General features: G+C 53.8%; 1 protein-coding gene across 1 annotated transcript; it reads left to right on the top strand.

The window, feature by feature from the left end:
* Positions 1-4,883: 4,883 nt before the first annotated feature.
* On the top strand, positions 4,884-23,643 carry IL22RA1 (interleukin 22 receptor subunit alpha 1; the record flags this gene model as incomplete). Its single annotated transcript, XM_081305634.1, has 7 exons — positions 4,884-4,926; positions 8,447-8,579; positions 9,452-9,630; positions 11,796-11,971; positions 16,759-16,897; positions 20,225-20,346; positions 21,335-23,643. The coding sequence occupies 7 exons, from the start codon at positions 4,884-4,886 to the stop codon at positions 22,238-22,240; spliced, it is 1,698 nt and encodes a 565-aa protein (XP_081161760.1). The 3' UTR covers positions 22,241-23,643.
* Positions 23,644-24,062: the final 419 nt, after the last annotated feature.

Consider the following 24,062-nt stretch of genomic DNA (forward strand, 5'->3'; position numbering starts at 1 on the left):
CTGCAGAGGAGACAAGAAGGAGGCCATCACATGAGCTGCCAGCATGATCAGTGGCAGACCGTGGGGCCAGTCTATCCCTGAGGTCCAAGGAGCCTTGGCCGTGGCGCCCCTGCATCCTCATTTTAAGCCAGGGCCTTGTCACCCATAACCAAATGTCCTCACCGAGTCACAAACAGTCAGTAAACATCCCAGCTTGTGGCCAGGTTCAGGTACCTGCCTCCTTGATCGAATGTACCGTGAAGGCTTTCCAGAAAAGCAGGCAGAGCCTCCTCTCCAGGTGACCCCAACCACCTCCCACCTGGTGCCCTCCTCTGCCAAGTCTCCTTTCAGGCATCTCTTGGCCTGAGTGCTGCCACCTTCTGGACAGCGGTGGGATGGCATGAGTGTTCTAAGGTGGTGGTCAGGACCCTGGGCTGGTGGGGGAGAAGCCAAGGTTAAATCCCAGGACCTTCATTAGGGGAGGGATTATTTTCCACCTGGCACAACACCTGGCAAAGGGTGGAATCTTGGCATTGGAAAAATGAATGAAACAATAAATGAGCAAATTGATGCATGAGTCGGGTCCATAGGCAGCTACACATATGGAATAGAGTCCTGCCTCCCCCAGTATCTGCTCTAAGTGGGCGACAAACCAGGACCTCAGTCCCCTGACTGTGACTTACCCTTCCTAACTTCCTGTTGCCCATGTAATCTAGGACTTGATTATGCTGTTTCAGTGACCGAGTCGTCCATGAGCTCGTTCCTATGGGCACAAAGTGGGGCTAATGTCATGAAGGTTAAAGGTTAAAGTTTAAAAAGAAAAACAAACCATAAGTTCTGTCTATATCCGAACGACTGAGTCAGTTCCCTGAGTCAATTACTCAAAAGATACTGGTCGGCGCCAGGACTCACCCAGCCCAAGGGACCCCGCCCCTCGGGCTGCGGTGATGCAGGACAAGGAGGAGGTGATGCAGGACAGGGAGGAGCAGTGGCTTTGCAAGAGCCCCTCCTTTCTCTTCCCCCTTACTGCCTCTTTAGGTGGGTTAGGAGGAGAAGGTGGGGGTCCCCAGGAACCCTGTCCCCAGGGGCAAAGCCATCAGCAGGAGTTCTAGGGGGGTCTCTGGGTATGGGGGCCTCTGGAATGAAGACAGATCCACCCACTCTAAGCCTCGGTGTCTCTGGACACTCGATGGGCCAACTGCAAAGCCAGATTTCAAAAGGGTCTTGGAGCCCCTCCCCGCCTTAGCCACAGGTCTTTCATGGACCTTCCTCCTCTAAACAACCCTAACTCCTGGGGGGCTGAGCTGCAGGTGCAGCCGGCACTTGCCATCCCTGGAATTTGGCCTCAGAAACTACTGCCAACCCGAGCGTCTGAGTCAACGTGTGCCACTGTCCTCGTCGCCACCTCCCTCCATCCCCACACCCACACACCCACGTGATTTGGCAAAGCCTCACTTTGACCTCAGTTTCTCATTTTGTAAACAGAGGACACCTGCTACAGGAGACCTCTTCATTAACTATCCAGAGAGGGCAACACAGCAGCACTGAGCAGCGGAGACCATGACTTCCATTTCATAGACAGGAAAGCTGAGGGCACAGGGTAAGGGACCTGCACACAGGGGACAGTGGCAGAGCCAGGACTTGGACCCAGTCTGTCCACCCAAAGCTCATTTCCTTCTGCTTCCCCCAGCTCCCGGGAGACGTCCTGAGCTCTCCCCCCAATCCTGGCATGAGACACAGGATGTTCGTATGTTCTTAATGTATTTGTGATGGAGCGTGTCCTCAGAAGCATCTAATGAGCAGCCGGGAGTCCAAACTGCTCCGGGAGAGCTGAAATTAGAAGCAGCATCAATAAATGCTCAGACGAATTTGTGCTGTCAGTGACAAGAGTCATGAAAGGAATTCTGGGATGTCGAGGAGATTTCCAACCCCAGAGTGGGAGAGAAGCAGAGCTCATTCACTCGAGTTCCCAGGGCCCGTGGAGGACTTCTAGACCACCAGCCTTTACACACAGAGGAACCGAGGTCTACAGAGGAGACAGGACCCCTCCACGGAATCAAACAGAGGGATCATCCCCAGGAGCCTAATCTGGGACATGTAGGTCAATGCCCCTGATTGACACAGCTCATGCTTTGTGGTCAGATGTCCTTTGGGTCAGACTCCAAAGTATCTGATTCTCTAAGAGGCAGGGGGGAGGGAGGAGCCAAACCCTTATTCTTTGCTCCTTCTGTCCAGACTGGTTGGGGACCCCTCCAGGATCTCCCCCTGCTGAGTTGGTTGCCTGAAGACAGCGTTCTGCACTCCCCCACAGACTTCAGGTAAACACCCGCTGCCTTTTTTGGGGGGGCGAGTGCCAGGAATTGAACTCAGGGGCACTCGACTCCTGAGCCCCATCCCCAGCCCTATTTTGTATTTTATTTAGAGACAGGGTCTCACTGAGCTGCTTAGGGTTTCACCATTGCTGAGGCTGGCTTTGAACTTGTGAACCTCCCATCTCAGCCTCCTGAGCCCCTTGGATTACAGGTGTGCACCACTGCGCCTGGCCACCTGCTGCCTTTTGAGGTTCTTTCTTCTGCATAAAAGCTTCCGGCATCCCTGGGTGTTGAGAGAAGGACAGGAGCAGGTCGCAGATCTGAGTAACTATCACTTCAGGATGTGCTTTTCCTACAGCTCCAGGGTGTTTCGGGTTGTGTTAAAGCCCTGGCGAGCGACCCCACATCAGCACACTCAGTCCATCAGCAAACGTGAGGAGAGTCTGCTCTGTGCCCACCCAGGCCAGACACTGCCACACCAAGGAGAGCAAGTTAGAAGCCTTGTCCCCACCGCAATATGGGGACATGGAGGACACAGTGGACAGCACGTGGAATATTCATGCTGCTTTCCATTTGGTGAATGTTTACCAGGCCACACATTATATTTCTCCAAAATTATTCTGAAGGCTGAATTTGTCTCACTTTGGGTGAACACACCGTTATCCATTCAACCACAACCCTGCTGTTGAACATGGAGCTGAGCCCTCCACCACCACCACACTGTGAGAAACGGATCCGGCTGTTCTCAAGTTCTTCAACCATCCAATAACTGTAGACCGTCACCACTACAGGACGCCCAGGCAGCCAACTTGGTCCAGAGCTGGCTCCTATCTCCACGATCCCTTCCTGGCATTTTGTAACCTGTTCCTCTGGTGGCAGCCTCCCTGCTCCACCTCGCTCCTAAAGTTATCAAACACTGTTTCCATCCTGGTCCATCCAGGCCCACGGAAACCTCTCAAGTCTTTCCAATCAAGGGACTTTACTAAGGGGTTGGTTACCAGCTGATGGGAAAATTAGAGATCCGAGCAAGACTGCGAAGAAGTCAGAAGCTGCTCTATCCTGCCAGCCACAGGGTGGGATACTGGGGGCAGCTACCAGAGCTCATGACCGGCCACCTGAGAGGACCAGGAAGAAGTGGAACTGCCTGACGAGATGGGCTCCCCTGGGAGAGCCGGTGCCCCAGAGGAGACAAAGCCGAGAAATACCCTGACTTCTTCTCCACTCTTCCAACCTGCGTGGCTCAGTCTATCAGAAAGCAGCTGACAAAGGAGCCTGGGAAATGTAGTTTTCTCCCATAACAGTAAATGATTGGCACAGGCCCTACCTTAAGTCCCCCAAAGCGCAGCTTAGATTTGATTGCTTGTTCAAACAAACTTTAGCAAAGGTTCAGAGCTGACAGCAAACACAGGAAAGAAAACTGAAACAGAGATCCCTGGATATCACCATCCATCAGGCCCAAAAGCCAAGCCCCAGGGCTAGGGTGCAGCTCAGGGGTAGAGCATTACCTGGGCCTGGCTTAGATCCCCAGCATCACACACAAAAATAAAATAAAGCCAAGCCCTCCCTGGACCCCCTGTGGGCCAATCTCCTGCTATAGCCCTGACATATGCAACTGGGCCCAGCAAACCCCCCAGGGGCAGGTCCTTCTCTTGCCCCTTCATCCTTCTCTGGGGCCCAGCAAGAAGGGGAAAACCCTTTCCCAGGCACCTTCCTCACTAGGAAGTTCTCGTTCTTCTCTGTAGATACTGCTCTTTATGGCAGAACGACAGCTCCAGCTCGGGAGCAGTCTCTATCTTCACAGCCCCAAACCAGAAGCTCATTCCTGCATTTCCCCCTCTCTCCAGCACAGCAGAAAGAACCCCTGGGGTTTGAGATCCGTTTTTCTCTAACATTTTGCAGAGTCCAGCCCCAAAGGCTCATGGTAAGTGGCTGAGCTTCTCGCCCAGCAGCCTTGCCAGGGGGAAAGCCATTCCCAAGCCCCCTGTCCAGCCTGGGGGGCAGGATATGGGCACAAAGGACAGGCATTAGACACCCATATCTTCACCTGCCAGAATGAAGCCAAGAAGCCAGGCTTCTCCTTTGCCGCAAGAAACATTCTGGATTTTTTCCTTCTATTTTGCCCCGTTATTTTCCTCAGGGTAAATCCCCTAGGAATAGAATTGCTGGGGCAAGAGATACCCACATGGTGTGAGATTTGATTCGTCGTCAGCTGTTCTCCGATAAGACTGTACATTGTGGGTCATTTTTGCCCTTTCTGCCTCTTAGCTCCCTAATCAACCACTACGGAGTCTTGGGATGAATCAGCCACCCAGACCAGATAAACAAGCCGGCCTGCCTGGTAGCTGCTCTCTGCAACTAGGAAGGGAACTCCCTTGGATCCCACCCAGGATCTGGAATTCCAGAGCACAGGGCCAGGCACCTTTGTACCCCTGCCCCCACTGGCCCAGGTCCTCTCCTGCCTCCTGACCCCTCCCCTCCCCTGCTTCCCCGCCCTGTGCCGGGTGGAGCCAGCTGCCCGGGCACCCAGGCTTCACAGCCTGCCCTCTGTGCAGGGCCCGGAGTGGGGGCCCAAAGGGGTCCCAAGCAGGGCTGATGAGGACGCTCCTGACCATCCTGGTGGTGGGATCCCTGGCCGGTGAGTGCCCCTGCTCTAGGTGAGGACTGGCCCACCCCGGGGCCAGTATGCCGGCTGTCTCCCTGCACCCATCCTGCAGTCCCATCCAGGCTGCTTTCAGTTTCTCCCCTGCTTGGGCTTGACTGGGTGCCGGCTTTTCCTGGAGACGCGGATGGCCAGCTCAGGTGGCTGGGGAGGATGAGAGGGTGCCCCAGCACCCGGGTTCTCCCAGGGACTCAACTGGCCTGCAGGTCCGGGGGCATGTGGCCAGCTGTCTCAACCTGGGTGCTGGATCCCCTCATCCCAACGGGTAGGGGACTGGCCTGGGGAGCAGACCTCTTGCCCTCCCTCGGGGTTCCGGCAGAGTTGGCTTCTCTCCCTCTGCTGGCCCAAGAGGGGAGGAGGGACACCGTGGCCTCTCTCCATGTCCCTGTGGGGCCTCTTCTGGCCCCTCTGGGCGGGACCTGAAAGAGCATGTCCCCCCAGAGTGGCCAGGTGAGCTGCACTGCTGTCGAGTCCAAGGTCCCAGTGGGATTTGTCATCGTGGAGAACTGTACCTGGGACCCCAGGTTGTCCGCTCTCCTGAGCTGAATGTCGGGGATCTCAGTCCTGATGGAAGAGAGGGACATGTGACCTCTGCAGGCCCTCCTGGCTTCAGTGCAGGATGAGACCCGTGAAGGGACAGTCCCTGGCAGGCGCTGACTGGATTCTTACTGCCTCCAGTCTGTGCTGCCCTGGCCTCAGCGGGGCATTCCCCACACTCTGAGTCTCTGATGGACGAGGGAGACTTCCTGCAGCCTCAGAGGCTCCAAAACATGTCCCTCAGGCCCCCTCCCATTCTGGCTGGAAGTCCTAGAGCTCCTGGCCCTTTAAGATGGGGACCCACAGGAAACAGCCCTGAGTAGATGGTGAAGGGTGAGTAGCATCCTCTGCAGACCTGGCCCCTCACCCTGGTGCTCCTAGCTGGTTCCTGAGCATGTGGGATCGTTGTTTGTGTTGTTCCTTGGCTTCCCCACCGGTTGACATATTGTTTTTCCACACAAATGTGAAAACTTGCCTTTTGTAAAGTCTGCCAGACAGTCGCTCCACACAGCATATGTCTCCGGGCATTCAGAATGTCCACTTCCAACCAGGAAGTGCAGAAATGACTCCAACCAAGGAGGGCATGATGGATTTGGGGATGAAAAGGAGCGAGAGGTTGGGAGGAGAGGGAAGGCCTCATTAGTCCCTGGTACCCCCTTAGAGAGGGGGCCGGCCAAGCCCCCCACCACTTCAGGAAGCCAGCTTCAGTTTCCGCTGGGCACAGTGACACCCACCTGTAATCCCAGTGACTCAGGAGGCTAAGTCAGAGGATCACAAGTTTTCAAGGCCAGCCTCAGCAATTCAGCAAGGCTCTAAGTGACTTAGCGAGATCCTGTCTCAAAAAAAAAAAAAATAAGTAAAAAGAGCTGGAGATGGAGTTCAGTGGTAAAGCACCCTGGGTTCAATTCCCAGCACACACACATCAAAAAGTGGTGGCCATCCCCACTCCACCCAGGACCCTTTTCCAGCTTCAGCCACCGGCCTCCCTAGCACAGGGAGCCTGCACAGGACACTGTCCCCAACCAGCAAGCTTTCCCGTGCAGATTCTAACCCAGCACTGGGGGAGGCCACCCCAGACTGACTGTGGCCTCCTCTCCAATCTCAGCCTCTCTCTCCTGCCCTTGACCCCACCAGTGGCCACTGGACTCCCTTCCATGACTTTAGACCGAGCCCTGAATCCAAGACCCCTCCCTCCAGACCCCATTTCTGCCCAGACTGGGTTCCAAGCCCAGGACACGAGCTACGTCTGGGGCTCAGCGGCGTAGCCATCACCTTGGGTGGGGGCAATAAGACCCCCTGTGCTACCCCTAAAGCCCCATTCTGGGGACTCTGGGAAGCTCCCAGACAAAGATGTCCACAGCTGCTGGGCCAGGGAGACCCAGATTCAGAGAGGGTGGTGGCCTTCCATGTAGGCAGGGGATGTGCCCCAGGGTGGGACTGCCCTCATACGCTTCCCATCTCTCCAAGGACCTCCCAACCCTGGACTCCTCTTGCAGAAATACTGTTTATAACTTGGGAATAAATGACTATCCACCCCTTCGTGCCCTGGGCCTGCTGGTGGCCATGGTCATGTCCAGAGGAAGGGAGGGGCATGGCCATCAAAGAGGCCTTGGCACAGCTGGGTCTGCACCTGGGTATTTCCCACCCCGCCAGACAGGTCCTCTGAGCATGCTCAGAGCCAGCATCCAACTCTGGACACTTTCTTGTCCTTCTTCCCCTCCACAGGCTGCGGGGGGGGGGGGGGGGTGCGTTCTGCAAGTCAAGGGCTCTTCATTTCCGGTGAAGATGCCGAGGCAGCAGCCCCTCCCCAGCCCTCTTCTAGAGGCCCAGGCCTCGGCTCTTCTTTCCATGTCCTACGCAGCAGTTGACGGGCTGGGAGACCAGAGTTCACAGACAGCCCCTCCACCCTGGGTGCAGGGAACGCCTTTGGGCGAGCTTTCTGGGGCACTTTAGCTGGTGCTCTCTATGATAAGTGAAGACACCCACCTCAGGTGGCATTAAAAAGTGAGCAGTTGGCCCAGTGGAGCACATCTGTAATCCCAGCCACTTGGGAGGCTGAGGCAGGAGGATCCTGAGTTCACAGCCAGCGCTTAGCAACCTGTGTCTAATAAAATACAAAAAGGGGCTGGGAATGTGGCTCAGTGGTTAAGCACCCCTGAGTTCAATTCCTGGTACCAAAAAACAAAGTGAGCAAGCAAGAGACAGCAAGAAGTGGTACTGGGGTAAGAAACAGGACCCCTCGGGTGCTGCTGGGGGTAGGAAGGTGCAGCCACTTTGGCAAACAGTTTGGCAATTCTTCAGAAAGTTAAATGTAAGGGTTGGGGCTGTAGCTCAGTGATAGAGCACTGGCCTGGCCTGAGCCCCTGGGTTCCATACCAAGCCTAGAGTGACCCAGCAATCCCACCCTAAATATCCACCCACGGCAACCGCAAACATATCCACTTAAATTTATTTGCACAAATGTTCGCAGCAGCATTACTCAAAATAGCCCCAAACTGGAAATAATTCAGATGCCAATGAACTGATGAATGGATACACAAAACTTGGTTTGTCCTTACCATGGACTATTGCACAGCCATTAAGAGAAAATAAGAGCTGCTTTGTGCTTCAATGTGGAACGAACTTGAAAACATTATGCTGAGTGGAAAAGCCAGATGCAAAGAGAAGGCAAGACTGTAATGAAAAGTCCAAAATAGGCAAATCCATAGGGACAGAAAATAGGTTTGTGTTTGTCAGGGACTGGGGGATAGAGGGACGGGGACTGGCCACTATGGGGGTGACAGAAGTGTTCTGGAATCAGGTGATGGTTGCACAGCGTGTGAGTCTTCCCAGTAGTCACTGGGTGAATTATAGCTCAGTGGGAAGGAAGATGGTGGCTGAGCGCAGAGGCGGTGGGGTAACCGGCTGCTGCGTGGAGGGCTGGGGGCCCACCTGCTTACCCTGCTCCCACCTCCCGCAGCTCGCATTGCTGAGGATGCCTCTGATCTTCTTCAACACGTGAAATTCCAGTCCAACAACTTTGAAAACATCCTGACGTGGGACGGCGGGACAGACAGCACCCCCGGCACTGTGTACAGCGTGGAATATAAGAAGTAGGCTTCCTGCCCACACCCACCTCCTGTGACTCTGCAGCGATCCCTCCCAGAATGTCCCCCACTCTACACGTCCCTGGGCCCCCACTGGGCTGCTGCCCCCAGCCCCTTTTGAATCCTTCTGCAGAGGGAAGGTTCAATCAAGACTGATACCACAGGGCTGGCGGCAGCCGGGCGGCCGGGCAGGGCCATCTCCCACCTGGGCGACCTCAGTCCGCTGGGGAACCCCACCAAGCCTCAGTTCCCCATCTGTAGAGGGAGGACAGTGAGAGTCCCTTCCTCGTAAGCTTGTCAGGTAGATTAGGTCAGACAAAGTCTTGGGGACCTGCGCCTGGCGTAATGAGATCCTGGAGATTGTTCTTTTACTATTGGCAAAACAAGGTCAACAGGAAGTCTGTTCCCACCCCACTCCAGCCTGTGCCCCCCGTTTAGCTCTTCTCTCCGCCCAGGCAGGGGAGGAGGGTTGGCATGGGCTCCAGGTCCACAAACCTGGGGTCCATTTCTGGTCTTGCCACTTCTTCCTGTGGCCCGTCACCTCCTTTCTGAACCTCAGATTCCTTGTCTGTCAAATGGGGATAACAGGCTTCGCCCACCGGGTCTCGGGGTAGCGAGAGGAGAACATAGACTAGACTCGCTGGGTTCAAGTCCAGGCCGTCACGGGCACCGCGGGGTGCATTTTCCTCCTTTGAACCTCGGCTTCCTTGTGTACACAGCCCAGGAGGGTCACCATGAGAACCAAGAGCACCCACATAAAGGGCCTGAGACACAGAACATGCCGTGTAAATAGGAGATACCGCTATCATTATTACAACGCCACAGGCCTGGCACCCAGGCCTCATTAACGGTGTGCCCGGCCCCTCCCTCCTGCCCAGGTACGGGGAGATCGCGTGGCTGACAAAGGCAGGCTGCCAGAAGATCACACAGAAATCCTGCAACCTGACCATGGAGACAGGCAACCACACTGAGTTCTACTATGCCAGGGTCACGGCCATCAGCCCTGGAGGCCGGTCGGCCACCAAGATGACCGACCGGTTCAGCTCTCTGCCACACAGTGAGTGGGAGTCCCTGCTCGGGCCAGGGGCAGCGAAGCCCGTGGGCGGCTCCTTCCCTCTGAGTGGACAGAGGGCCAGGAGGGGTCTGCACCAGGGCCAGTCAGGGAAGGTGCCCCCCACCGAAGCACATCCCCCAGGGGGCCTGTTCCTCTCCCTCCACCCCCCCCCACAGCCCCCTAGTTCACACCACCCTCCTCTGCAGCCAGGGAAGCCGACTTTCCTGCCCCCGCCCCATCCTCAGGGTCCTCCCAGACCCTGGTCAACACACGAATCCCACCTTCCCCTCCCCTGCTGAAAACTCTCCAGCATCTTCTCATGATTCTTAAAATAAGACCCAGCCCTTTGCTGTGAGCTCCGAGGCACTGTCTATCCCAGCAGCTCTGTCTACTGATCCAGTCTGGCCTCTGGAAATCCCAGCCCCAGGGCCTTTGCTGCCCCCACCCCCTGCCTGGAGGCTCCTCTTCTGGCTCCTCACTCATTGGTGGCTCTTCCCAGTCCTTACTGGGGCTCAGTTCAGCCCTAAGTGAGCGTCCCCACCCCTAGCCCTGACTACTTGAACCCAGCGGGTGGCCACCTGTTACCCTCCCTCCCAACCCAATCTGTCCTCAGTGCCTGCAGGACCCTTATCCACAGATCAGACCAAAAGCAGGTGAAAAATATTTGGAACAAAACTTCATCTGTACTTGAACGAGTACTCACTTGTTTCTTGTCATTGTTCCCCAAACAATAAATTTATTCCTAGAAGGGAATGGATGTGGTGTCCCAGCGTCAATCCCCGTGGACCCTGGGGACCCCTGTCCACTGTGCTTTGTCCTCATAGCTCATATCACAGTGGGCAGCTATCATGTCTGCTTACATGTACAGCATCAGCCTCACTCATTAACATGTGAGTTCCAAAAATGGCCTCAGTGGGCTACGGGATCCTCTGTGTTCCCAGACCTTAGCAAGAGCTCAGCAGGGAGAAGAGGCTCCACCCAGAAGGGTCCAGTAAATGAATGCTGCACCAGCTGCCCAACTCCCACACGTTCACCAGCTCGCCTTACAGCCACACATGACTTTTTAAGAAAACAAAAAATAAAATTAAGTCAGTTACTGATTTTCTTCCTGGCTTGTTCATTTCCAGAAATATAGAAATATGCAAAATATAGAAAAGTCCGTGTTAATGTACTGAAAATCTGGAAAACACAGAAATATCCAAAGAAAAATAAAAATCACCCACCCCCAACCCCGATCATTCCAACAAGCAATCACTAGCACCTGGGTCTATTTTTTTTTAAATCTAGCATTGTTTTCTTGTTTTTGAGCTGCTTCTCCCTCAGTATGATGGTATCATAAACTTTTGCCCACATTATTAAATGTGTTTCCACAATGTGATATTTCATAGCTGCAAAAGGGCCCATTCTTGGGAGGCACTCTAATTTATTTATTTAATTCCTTTTATGAGGATATTCTGCTCGGTTTTTCAATTTTACAAACCAGCGTCCAAATGAGCATCCTTCTTCTGCCTCAGACACTAATGCCAATTCAAATGTTCTGAATTTCAGAGGTCAGTGGACCCTTGAGGGATTTCTATGAGCTAGATTCAGGGTGAGTAGGGTGCATGAATCCCTGAAATCTTGCATGAATGCAAGGTTTTTGTCTAGGTACATTTTGCGGGGAGAGAAGATTCATATTCTCCAAGGGTCTGAATTCATTTAGTTACTTGGAAAATTCCATCTTGAGAGAGACTGAAGTCTTGGACCTGGCCTTGGCACTAAATGGGTGACCTCGGCCCCCCCTGGTGTTATTTAGGACCCGTGGCTAATCACCATGTGGACATACCCAGAGCTATCACTGCCTACAGACCTGGGGTCCTGTGTCCCAGGAAGACTCAAGGTGGGGGTGAGGAGCTGGGACACCTGGGAGCAGGGTCCAGGCTTGTCCAACCCCAGGGACGGTGACCCTCACCCTTGGTTCCTCCCGTCCACCTGGCCGTCCCTTTGCCAGCCCTACACCTGGCCGCCAGGCGAGTGCAGGAGTGCTTTTCACCCAGGTTTAGCTGATGCATTTGGAAACATCCTGGGCTCCGAGTGGGGTGGGTGGGAGAAGAAGTCACTTCCCACCATCCATATTGCCATATTGACACGAATGACAATTCTGACTTTTTCTTCTTTTTTCTCCCCAGCTACCATCAAACCACCTGACGTGACCTGTATCCCCAAAGTGAGATCCATTCAGATGATTATCCATCCCACCCTCACGCCCATCCATGCAGGAGATGGCCACCAGCAAACCCTGGAGGAGATGTTCCAAGACCTGTTCTACCGTGTGGAGCTCCACGTCAACCACACCTACAAAATGGTAAACATAGGTTGCACCCTGGTCCTTCCTCACCTGGGAAAAGCCTTCCTTCTCGGTTAGATCTGTGCTGCTCCAAACAGAAAGAGAATATGTTGTATAAATAGAATTCCCCAAACATGTCCCTTGTGGGGTGAAGGGAGGCCTTGAATCCTAAGCACAACCTCCCTCTGGTAGACTCACATACACAGTAGCATGTTGAAGGCTCTGACAAGTCCTGCAGAGGCAGGGATTCCCGTTTCTATTTGTTTAATTCACCTTTTCTCAGATCTATTTGACCGCAAAACTTGTTTTTGTGCCGGATGTGGTGGCACATGCCTGCAATCCCAGTGGCTCAGGAGGCTGAGGCAGGAGGATCATGAGTTCAAAGAGCCTCAGCAACAGTGAGGCGCTAAGCAACTCAGTGAAACTCTGTCTTTAAATAAACTATAAAATAGGGCTGGGGGTGTGGCTCAGGGGTCAAGTCCCCTGAGTTCAATTCCTGGTGCCCCCCCCACCAAAAAAAAACTTGATTTTGCATAATTTAGATTTTGTTTGATGTCTAATACTTTGTAACGTCCTGGAGAACAGCCAATTAACATCCTCAGATGTTAACTTTAAAAAATGCCGGAGTCAGTTTCTACTGCTGTATTTCCTTAAACTGGTTCTCCACTCCATACAATTTCAGGAACTATATTCAGGGAGTGTCCTAAGATCAGTAATAATGAAATGTGACAGGTAAGTGCATAAACTGCCAAATGGTATATGCAAATTATTTCCTTTTTTTCTTTTTTTTTGGAAAAGATGTGGTATTTCCCCCCAGCATGTGCCATGAACCCACAATCCAGCTGAATGAATGTTCATTTCCTACTCTAATTCTCACAATCAAGAGGCTTATACTCTAGCGAGTCGGGAAGAAGTTGAAATAATTCCAACAGCAACAGGTAGAGGAAAATAAGGATATTGCAAGGTGGATCTAAAAGACTTCCAGGAAAATCTTGCGTTCGTCAGTGCCGGTTTCTGGGGTATCCGGGGTCATATAGACCTATTAGGTCATTGAATCCTGAACAGCTCTGTGAGGCAGAAGCCACTGTCTCCATTTTCCAGATGAGAAAACAGAAGCTCCGAGAGGTTCAGTCGCTTGCTCCAGATTGTTCGGCGAGTAAAAGCATAGCCAGGATTCAGATCCAGTTCAGTGCTAAGTCCATGGACTGACACTGCCCCCACCATGATCAGAAAGAGAAGTAAAAAGAGGGCATTTTGGAAAAGCAGAAAACTGCCCACTTTGACTGGAGTAGTTTCTCAAAAGATGGTCCCAGACGGGTGGTACCAGAGTCACCTGTGGCCCTTCAGAGTGCAGGTCCCTGGGCCCCCTCTGTCCACTGCATCAAATGCTTGCAGTTCTTGACGCCCTGGATCTGAACTGCAGAGAATACGGGTGCTTCTCCCTCACCTTGCAGTTGGAGAGCCCTGAGGTGGGGGCACGGGGAAGCCTGCGGGGACCTTGCAGGAGAGATGGAGGTGGCGGGTGGAGGGATCTTGGTTCCTATCCATCGTCAAGGAGAGCAGCGAGAGCTTACAGAACAGGCAGAGTCTTTATCACAGCTATTTTGGGTAAATATTTGATGTTTGACTAAATATTTTATCATTATTGATTTCTAATTTAATTCATTTCATGGTCACAGAACATACCCGGCCTGATTTGGGCCCTTGTAGATTTACTGAGATGGGTTTTATGGCGCAGCATATGGCCTGCCTATGCCAATGTTCCGGGTGTACCCTGGAAAGGAACCTGTGTTGGCAGCTGTTCGGTGGCGTGCTCTATAGATGTCGATTAGGAGAAGGCGGCTGACAGTGTTATTCAGGGCCTCTGTCTTTCCCGGTTTTGGGGGGCGGGGATCTTTTTTTTTCTTTTAGTTGTGCCGTGTTCAGCTCTCAACTGTTCAACTGGGATGGTGGTGGGCTTGTCTATTCTCCCTTGTTATAGCTTCCGGATAAATTGGCCATTTTATGATTTGATGTGTCTCTTTCATCTCTAGTAATACTCTGAACTCTAATTTACCTGATTTTATCATAGCTACTCCCAGCTCCTCACATCCACTTATTTATTTGTTTGTTTGGGAACCGGAAATTGAACCCAGAGATGCTTAACCCCTGAGCCGCATCCCCAGTTCCTTTTTATTTCAAGATGGGGGGTCTCACTAAGTTGCTTAGGGCCTCTCTAAATTGCTCAGGCTGGCTTTGAACTCTTGAACGATCCTCCTGCCTCAGCCTCCCGAGTCCCTGGGATTACCAGGCATGTGCCACCATGGCTGGCTTCAGGGACCTATCTTCAAGTTCTCGATTTCTTTTGGCATTTCCAATCTGTTGCTAAGATCATTTCATGCATTTTTTTTTTCATTCAAATATTGTATGGTTCAGTTCTAAGGTGTCCCATGTTTACAGTTAATGTATTCCATTAGGATTCCTTTATTCACTCATTCATTACAAACATATTTTCTTTCACTTCCTTGAGCAAAGCTTTACAGCTGCTTTAAGATCCTTGTCCGACAATTTGGTCACCTTGGGGTCAGACGAGATGAAGAGTCTTTTCTCCTGAAAATGGGTCCCAGTTTTCTCTTTCTTTATATGTCTAACAATTTTGTAACCTGCCTTGGACATTATGGATGACAGTTGAAACGAGTCTGGATTCTGTTACATCCTGCAGAGGCTGTTGCTTTGGTTTTTTGTCATGTTTTAATGGACAGCTAACTTGGCTGAATTCCAGGCTTTAGAATCTCAGATCTCTTTCTTTCTTTCTTTCTTTCTTTCTTTCTTTCTTTCTTTCTTTCTTTCTTTCTTTCTCTCTTTCCTTCCTTCCTTCCTTCCTTCCTTCCTTCCTTCCTTCCTTCCTTCCTTCTTTCTTTCTTTCTTTTTTTTTTTTAACTTTATCTGTGCCATTTGGAGGCTGCCCGTCCAAGCACAATCTGGGGCCAGCCGTGGCTTTGGGCAAAGTTCATACACAGAAGCTGGGCCTCCCTCTCTTTGGATCAGTCCTGTCTCATCAAATTCTATCCTCTGATTATTCAAGCCAGCAAGATGACAGACAGGGGGCTGGGGTTGTGGCTCAGTGGTAGAGCGCTCGCCTAGCACAGGTGGGACCCGGGTTCGATCCTCTGCACCACATAAAAATAAAGGCATTGTGTTGGTCCATCTACACCTAAAAAATAAATATTAAAAAAAGATAACAGACAGGGTCTCCTATCTAGGTTTTAGTCACCCCACGAGGTGTAGACTGGGGTCTTCCTTCAGGATAAAAGATGTAAAAAAAAAAAATCACCCCATGCCAACCTTCTTCCTCTCTCCATTATCTACCTGCTTTATTTACTCTCCAGTGTTTTCATGGAGTTTTTTTATTTTTTCATTTTAGTCACAATTATAGTTGTTTGGGGGAGGGTTAGACTGATAGAAGGTATAAACCATTAGAACCAGAGTGAGATCATAGATAATGTGTTCAAAGACGGATAACTATGCCTAGGATGGGGAAGAAAGGTAATTCTGTTTCCCCTGAGGTTAGGTAGAGGGAGAGATTAGGGAGGAGGAGAGGGAGTGGAAAAGAAGTGAAAGTGTCCGTTTTTTAAAATTTCTTTTATTTGTTCTAATTAGTTACACACAACGGCAGAATGCATTTCGACTTGGTGTACACAATTGGAGCACAACCTTTCATTTCTCTGGTTGTACATGATTTGGTGTCGCACCTCCCATGCAATCACACCCGTACATAGAGTAATAATGTCCATCTTGTTCCACCATCTTTTCCACCCCCATACTCCCCCCTTTTCCTCCCTCCTCTCGGCTCAATCCAAAGTTCCTCCATTCTTCCCTGGCTCCCACCCCCACTATGGATCAACATCCACTTATCAGAGAAAACATTTGACCTGCAGTTTGTTGGGGATTGACTTATTTTGCTTAGCATGATATTCTCCAACTCCATCCATTTACCTGCAAATGCCTTAACTGCATTCTTATTTAAGGCTGAGTAATATTCCATTGTGTATCTATTGAAGAGCATCTAGGTTGGTTCCACCATTTAGCTGTTGTGAATTGAGCTGGTATAACATGGATGTGGCTGCGTCACTGTAGTATGCTGATTCTAAGTCCTTTGGGTATAGACTGAGAATTTAAGTTAAATCCATTTAAAAAAATAAGTCCCAGTGGTAGAGCAGCAAGGGCTGTATTTGAAGCATAAAGTGAACCCCTGATACAAAAGCATTTGGAAAAAAAGGAGCATTGTCATTACATTAATCTTTTAGAGAGATCATGGCAGCTCTGAGATGGATATGGGAAATGGACAGGGGCAAAACCAGAGAGAAGCAACTAGTACGGAAGCCACAGCAATTATCCAGGCTGGAGGCTGGAGGCTGGAGGCTGGAGGCTGGAGGCTGGAGGCTGGAGGCTGGAGGACCAATCCAGACAGAAGCCAAGAGGAAGGCAGGGGAGGGTGGTTACTCAAAGGCCTTCTGATGTTTGATAAAGAAGGGAGAGGAGAGCTGGAAGACGGTGGTGGAGGGGAGCAGGGACAATGGGGATGTGGTCTCTTAGCAGCAGCTGGTATTTATAGGCTGCGGGCAAGTGCCAGACCGGATCGAAGCAAAAGGTATGCAGAGCTTGGCGACTGGTTGGATTTGAGAAGAAAGAAGGGGGAGAGAGGAATGAAGAGCTGCAGGCGGGTCCAGGGGTGTCTGGTCTGGGCGGCTGTCAGGAGGGCGCGGGCGGGGCTCCAGGGGAGGCTGGCTGCAGGCGGAGTCACTGTGGGTCTCTGTTGGTCGCAGCACCTGGAAGGACAGCAGAGAGAATACGAGTTCTCTGGCCTGACCCCAGACACGGAGTTCCTTGGGACCACCATGATTTTGATTCCCACCTGGTCCAAGGAGAGCGCCCCCTATGTGTGCCGCGTGAAGACGCTGCCAGGTGAGTAGGAGCCAGAGGAGGGGGGTCCTGAATTCTCCTCTGAACCCACCTCTCCCTGCCTGCCACCAGGGCCAGGTTCGCAGAGCTCTGAGAACCCCGGGGGTTATTAGTGTACTGTCAAGGCCCGTCTTTGCTGGTTCATGGCTGAGTCCACGGGTGGATTTTCATAGCGAATGTTTGATCCCTCCCTCCAGCCTGTGTCTGGATCTCCTCTCTCCACCAGTTTGAGTACCTGGCAAGAAAGACTCCCCTTGATACCAACCCAGGTGACACTGGGGGAAAGTCTGCAGGGGGAGAAAAGAGAAGATAAAAGGATCCTCTAGTATCTCCCCAAACCAAAGAATAAGGATGTGATGGTGAAGGCTGGCTGCCATTTCTTCAGCCTTAACCAGGGACCAGGCACTAGTAAGTGCAGCCCTCCCAGCTGTCTGAGGCAGGTCCCGTAATCATTCTCATTTTACAGAAGAGGAAACTGAGGTTCAGAGTGGTTCGGTAACTTGCCCAGCTGGTGGAGAGGGATGGTGAAGCCGGTGGAAACGTTGCTTTGAGCTGCAAGGTTAGATCATGAAAGGGATGGATTGGGAAAAACCGCCCCCACCTGACCACTACCTTCAGATTCGTGTTAGTAGGTGATTTCTGTTCCAACGGTGCCAACCTTCAGGCAGAGTTCAGTTTGAGAGCTGGACAAAGTGCATGGCCCTCGGAGGCAGCTGTGTTTGGAAGCTCAATTCGTCCGTTTCCCTAGATCCCCCCGGAGCCTGGTTCCTCCACCTGAATCCTTTGCAGAGGAGCGATCCTGGGGGGTCAGCCAGCTCTGGCCAGCACGGGGCATGTCCTTCTTGGGCAAAGGTCCCAGGGAGACCAGAATAGACCTTGGCAAGAAGAATCTAAAAAACGGAAACCGACTTTACGGGCACCGATCTGGAGGGGGGCACGTGTGACGGAGACGCTCACCCCGACCATACTAGACACACACCACGTCCACTCCTGGCCCACCCCTGCCCAGCCCTGGGTTTTGAAAACAGGCAAACTCACCTTTCTGTTGGCCTGTCCTTACATGATCTCTCTCATGACATCAATTTTTCTCTAACACTGTGGTGGGTTGGGGACATAGCTCAGTGACATTTATTCAGTACTGCTCTATTACCTCGGGTTGTGTCAAATGCTTTGCATATAGGATCGAATCTTTAAAATAACCCTGCAAGTTGGGCAGGACCATTCCCAGTGTAGAGAGGAGGATCTCTGGCTCAGAGAGGTTCAGTGGCTGGTTCATGACCACACAGCTACTTGGTGAACCTAGATAGATTCATCAGAAGCCTGGGCTCTAATCACCACCTTGAACTTGGTTTATAACTGGTCCCCTCGATGCACACCTATTCCTCTGACTTCCATTTCAAAGTCATACACCTTACTTTTGACCCTGTATCCTAGAGTCTGCTTTACCCCAGAGCCCAGAATCGCCACTGTATTTCTTCTCGGGATGTCTGTGGGGGGTCACAGAGCCTGATCCCAGCACCTTGGTGCTGGAAAGTGGTCTCAGGTTCATCTCACCGCAGATCTTAACTTTACAGGTGAGGAAACCGAGGCATGATTGTGTAACGGATGTGAGGGTGAGCTGTAGATATGTACGAGTCACTCTTGGCTTCCCCACTGAGGAGCTGTGTGATCTGGGGCAAGTCACTTAATCTCTCTGAGACTCAGCGTTGTTATCTGGAGGAAGAGGGTACCTGTATCCCTCTATGTTGCTATAACGATTTTCTGGCAGAACACAGGGAGAGTTCCCAGTATAATGCATGGCCTACGGGAGAGTTCAAGTGCCGCTGGCAACTGTGATTAGTAAATGGTAGACCAGAGAGGGTGGTGTAGCAGAGAGGCAGCTCAGCATATCAGTGGCTGAGCCAGACCTCTGACACCCCACATTCCTCACTCCCAGGCTGGTGTTGACTCCATCCTGCCTCCCCCTAGGTGAAATGGCACGTGGAAAATGTATCAGGCCAGGGAATGTTCCAAGGCCCTCTACTGTCCCGGGACGCTAAGCAGGGGTTTCCAATGACATTAGGTATGTCACGTAGGGACATCCAGGTCCTGTCTTCTCCCTGGAGCAGCAATGGGGGTATCATGTGACAGGCGACAGGGCATCATTGCAGTGGGGAGCTGACCCAAGCCACACAGCCTGGGAGGAGCGAGGAGTGGGCTGGAAGTGGAGGTTCAGAGATTCCCAGGGGTCACTGTGACTGCTGGGCTCAGGGAGCCTGGTCATGAACTGCCCAAGCTGAGGCCCCAGGGGTCAGGAAGAAAGGGAAGGTGACTTGGAGGGTCAAGACCCTGCGGGGTGCAGATTTGGTTTGGAGAACCCTCCAACCTCCTTTTCTTCCCCCGGTCCTTCAAAGTCCTAGTAGGACTGCTGGCAGGCGGTGTCACACCAAGAGCTGATGAGCCTGACCCAAAGATACCAGGCCACAGACAGACCACCAGGGCCCCTAGCTGTCCCTCTCCTCCCCTTGTACAAGGGGCCATGCTCTCCCAGGGTCCCTTCCTAAGCAGACTCTTCCCAGCCTCCGCCCCTTGCTTTGGTAGGAGGCCGAGAGGACAGGCCCTCCCGTTGTCCCTTCTCGCCTCCCTCGGCTTCTGTTTCCTGCCAGGGAGGCAGGACGGCCCCTGGACCCAGGCAGGAGGGCCCCCGCCCCTTGCCCTCTCAATGGCCCTGCTCTGGTGCCCACCCCCAGCCGTGCCCCTGCCCACCAGAGAAAGAGGCCAGACAGCCCACGGGACAGGTCCTCTGCCTCCTGTGGTCTCCCTTCCAGATCCCACCTGAGCTCCTGGGACCCTGGACTTCCTGCCCACGTGGCCCGGGCCTGCATGCTATCCCACAGACCCCTCCCTTGGGTCCTTTCCTGGGAGGGCAGACACTTGCTCGTGTGCAGGCCCTTGGCCTAAAGGTGACTACTTGTGGGGACACGGATGAGCTTGGCCACCCACCTACGTGTGCCCGAGGCCACTGGCAGTTGTGACAAGCTGGCCAGGCTGGGGGTTTGGGGGGGGGGGGAGGACTTTCACCTGCGCGCATTAGTCAGCATCCGCCAGAGGCCAAGAATCCTGAATTCAAACCTGGTTCGCTTCAAAAGCAACTGTATCGAGGTGGGAGACAGAACATCTTCAACTCACTGGGAGCGTGGCCTGTGGCCTTCCGCCTGGGATCTGGCCCCAGCCCTGTGGATAGGGAAGGTGGCAGAGGCCTTCCCGCCTGGCCCGGGGGCTGCAGTGCCCTTGCTGGGGCGGGGCCTGGCAGGATCCCAGCCTCACTCTCCCCCCACCCTCTCTCCCCAGACCGGACGTGGGCCTACACCTTCTCGGGGGCCATCCTCTTCTCCATGGGCTTCTTGGTGGCCATGCTCTGCTACCTGAGCTACAGATACGTCACCAAGCTGCCGGTGCCTCCCAACTCCCTGGTGAGTCATCCACCCGGGGCCAGAGAGCCAGGGGAGGGTCTCAGATCTCCAGAGGGCATGGGCAGCCCTGGTTCTCCCCGAGGCATGGGGGGGGTCCCCGCCCTGCCGACTGGTGGTAAGGATGGGGCAGCAGGTGACCAGGAACCCAGACGCAGCCTAGAGAAGCCCTTGGGCTTGAGAGCCTCCAGGCCTGGGTAGGTGACGTAGGGACTGAGCAGCGGCCAGCCTGAGGGGGCTGTGGAGCTCTGGCCTCTCGAAATGGGCAGCCAAGTGCTGTCCCAGGGGGTCACAGGCTGGTAATGGCCCCATCTTTACTTTTTTTTTAAAGAGAAATCAGAATTTATAATATGATTATAAATTTATTTATTATAGGATTATAATATGAAATCTAATTTTCAAATATTGGCAGCTAGTTTTTAAAAATGTACAGCCGTGTGTGAGTCAGACCACGAGTCCCACCTGCAGCCCCCACCTGGCAGCAGGGCCACCCCTCAGCCCTAACATCGAGGCCACTGTAGAGCCCCCGCAGAGCCCCCGCAGAGCCATCTGGGGCTCTTGGAGGGACCGGGGCACCCTGAGGGCATTTTGCCAGATGGACCGTGTCCATAAGCCTCTCCTGGCCTCCTGTTTCCCACTCTGCCCACCTTGACCCTGCAGTCACAAGCTGCCAGGGGCCTGGGGCAGCTGGCACACCACATCCGGGTCCCGAGCTTCCTGGATTATCTCCCCCTGGAGAAGCCAGAGCCCAGGTCTGTCTCCAGGAGTTACCTGGACTTTAGACGTGGCCCTCAACACAGGCTGGGAGCCCCCATCCCTCCTTGGAGGCGCTGGGCCCCAGAACTCAGCGGGGTCTCCAGGAAGTGGGGGTGGGAGGGAGGTATCCGCAGCTGGAAGGGCCCCCACGACCCCCCGGGGCCCCCGCTGCCCAGGTCAGCATCAGGGGCTGAGGCCCCGCTCTAAGAGGTGGGCTACTGTTGTCCCTGCACAGAACGTCCAGCGCGTCCTGACCTTCCAGCCACTGCGGTTCATCCAGGAGCACGTGCTGGTCCCCGTCTTTGAGCTCAGCGGGCCCAGCGGCCTGTCCCAGCCCGTCCAGTACTCCCAGGTCCGGGTCTCGGGGCCCAGGGAGCCCCCAGGAGCCACACAGCTGCACGGCCTCCCCGAGATCTCCTACTTAGGGCAGCCAGACATCTCCGTCCTCCAGCCCCACAACGTGTCACCTCGCCAGACTGTCTCCCCACCATCCTGCACCCCGAAGGCCACCTCTGAGGTCAGGCCCCCAGCCTACACACCTCAGGTGGCCTCTGAAGCTAAAGCCCCGAGCTATGCTCCGCAGGCCACCACCAAGGCCCAGCCACTCCCCTACACCCCCCAGGCCACCCTGGACAGCTTGGCTGCTTCCTACGGGGTGTGCGTGAACAGCTCTGGAAAAGACTCCCCCTCGGGGACACTCTCGGGTCCCAAGCACCTCAGGCCTAAGGGGCAGCTCCAGAAAGAGGAGCCAGCCGGGAGCTGCCTTCCAGGTGACTTGTCTCTGCAGGGGGTGGCCTCCATGGCCCTGGAGGAGTTCTGTGTGGACGGAGCACCTGGCCTGAACGGGGAGCTGGGGACACCGCAGTACCTGGGGGGCCAGCTGTCCCTCCTCTCCTCCGTCCAGATCGAAGGCCACCCCGGGTCGCTCTCTTTGCACACTCCTGCCCTCTCCTGCTCCCCCTCAGACCAAGAGCCAAGTCCCTGGGGCCTGCTGGAGTCCCTTGTGTGTCCCAAGGATGAGGGTCTGGTGTCCAAGGCTGAGGCCAAGAGCCCAGCCCCTGGGGCCTCAGAGCTCGAGGCGCCCACGGAGCCGGGCTCGCTGTTCAAGGAGCTGGCCCTGACGGTGCAGTGGGAGTCCTGAGGGGGCCAGCAGCCTGCGACTTCTCCTCCCCACCCCATCACCTCCTGGGCTGTCAGCCCTCCCCTCCCCGCCACACACTCTTCAGCCAGCCCAGGTGGGTGCCCTGGAAAGAACCAGAGGAGGAGGCCAAGGGCCCCCACGGGAGCTGACGAGCGAGGGGAGGACTCCAGCCAGAGCATCCGAGGGTGCAGAGAGGCGTCTGTTCCCCTGTGATTGCCCGAGGAGGGACAAGGGCCTGGGCCGAACCAGAAAACTTATACTTCTGCCAAGACCAGAGGCAGGGGCAGTCTAGCACAGTGGCAAGACTACAGGGAAGGGCGGCCTGGGGCTCACTCCCCCATGGGGCTCCCTGCCGGAGCCGCACCTTTCCAGCTTATTTCCTCTGCTGGAGGTTTTACCCCAGGGAACCCCCAGGTCCAACGGGGAGGAGCCACAGAAACCCTTCTTGCAGGCAGGAGTTTCACGCTCCAACCTGAGAACAGGGTTTGAAAGGAACTTGGGACCCTCTGGGCCCTGAAGAGGACACAAAGCAAATGGCACTCACTTCACAACTCTGGGGACTTGGACTCAGCCCATTTGGGCTCAAAGTCCGGGCTCAAAGTCCAGGCTCGCCAAGTAGCAGCAGCGCAACTTCAAGCAGTCGATCCACAGCTCAGAACCTCTGTTTCCTCATCTGTAAAATGGGGAGAGCACCACCTACCTCGCGGGGTTGTGGTGAGGAGGACATTAGTGTCCGTAGTAGTGCCTGGCATGGAGGCTGTGACCAATAAATGGTAGCCACTTCCTGATGTGATTTTGTTAACTATCTGGGGGCCCCAAGAGTTGACTTCCTCGGTTCAAGTTGGCTGCAGATCACCTGGAATTGGATCAAGGGTTCAGAGGATCCAGATTGCCTCAGAGTTGCTTCAGGACAGGCCAGAGGACTGGACTTTCCAGAATGGACCATGGAGGGACTGCAGGACCTTTTGGAAACAGACCAGAGACAAAAGATGCAGCGCTGTCTCCCTGCGGTCAGAGGGCCTCCTTGTGCCTGGCTCTCAACAGCGCCCCCCGGAGGCCACGCAGCAGGCACTGGCCCCTGGCCTCGCCGCGGATCCCAGGAAGGGAAGGCTCTGTGCTGGGGAACTGCCACCGCCTCACGTCCTTCTCACCCGAGACGCCCCTTACAATGAGGAATCCGAGGTCCAGAGAGGGGAAGGACCCCCGCCCAAGGACCCCCACTCAAGATCCCACTAAGGGGGCCGGGACAGGGTCAGTGTTAAAACGAGGGTTTTCTGCCTCATCAAGAGAAGGAACTTTCCAAACCTGTTTGGGTTCTCGGAGGATGAAACTAGTGGGGCGTAAGGAGGGAAGGACCCCTAAAGGGGTCCTGCAGGGACAGGCAACTCCATGGTCACCCTAAAGTCCCATTGCCCCGGTTTGACCCTTCCCAAGGGTGCACAATGTCTTTTCCCTTCACCCAGATAGGTTTCCCTTCTCTTCGTGTCCCCCTCCCTCCCTGGGACATGGTGACGGACAGCGTGTTCTTATCTGTGTGAAATTAATATTTAACATCTCTTCAGAGTCACTGTAACAGATCTCTGTAACAGAAGGGGGTGAATCGCCATCCCGAGGGAGCCCCGGGGCCCCTACATTGCAAATAAGTCTACTTCCTGTCCCTCGGGGCACCCGCGGCCAAAGGTTAACAGTCTTTACCTTGTTTACCAGTGAAAAACAGGCGAACAGCTGGATTGTTGTCTCCAGGTCAGGGGTGGGACTAGGGAGCTATGGAGGTGATTTTTGATGTGGTTGGAGTTGGGGGTTGGTTTGGTTTTGCCGTCCT

The sequence above is a fragment of the Spermophilus citellus genome (assembly GCF_964194105.1).
Source record: "Spermophilus citellus genome assembly, chromosome: 9".
Classification (NCBI taxonomy): domain Eukaryota; kingdom Metazoa; phylum Chordata; class Mammalia; order Rodentia; family Sciuridae; genus Spermophilus; species Spermophilus citellus.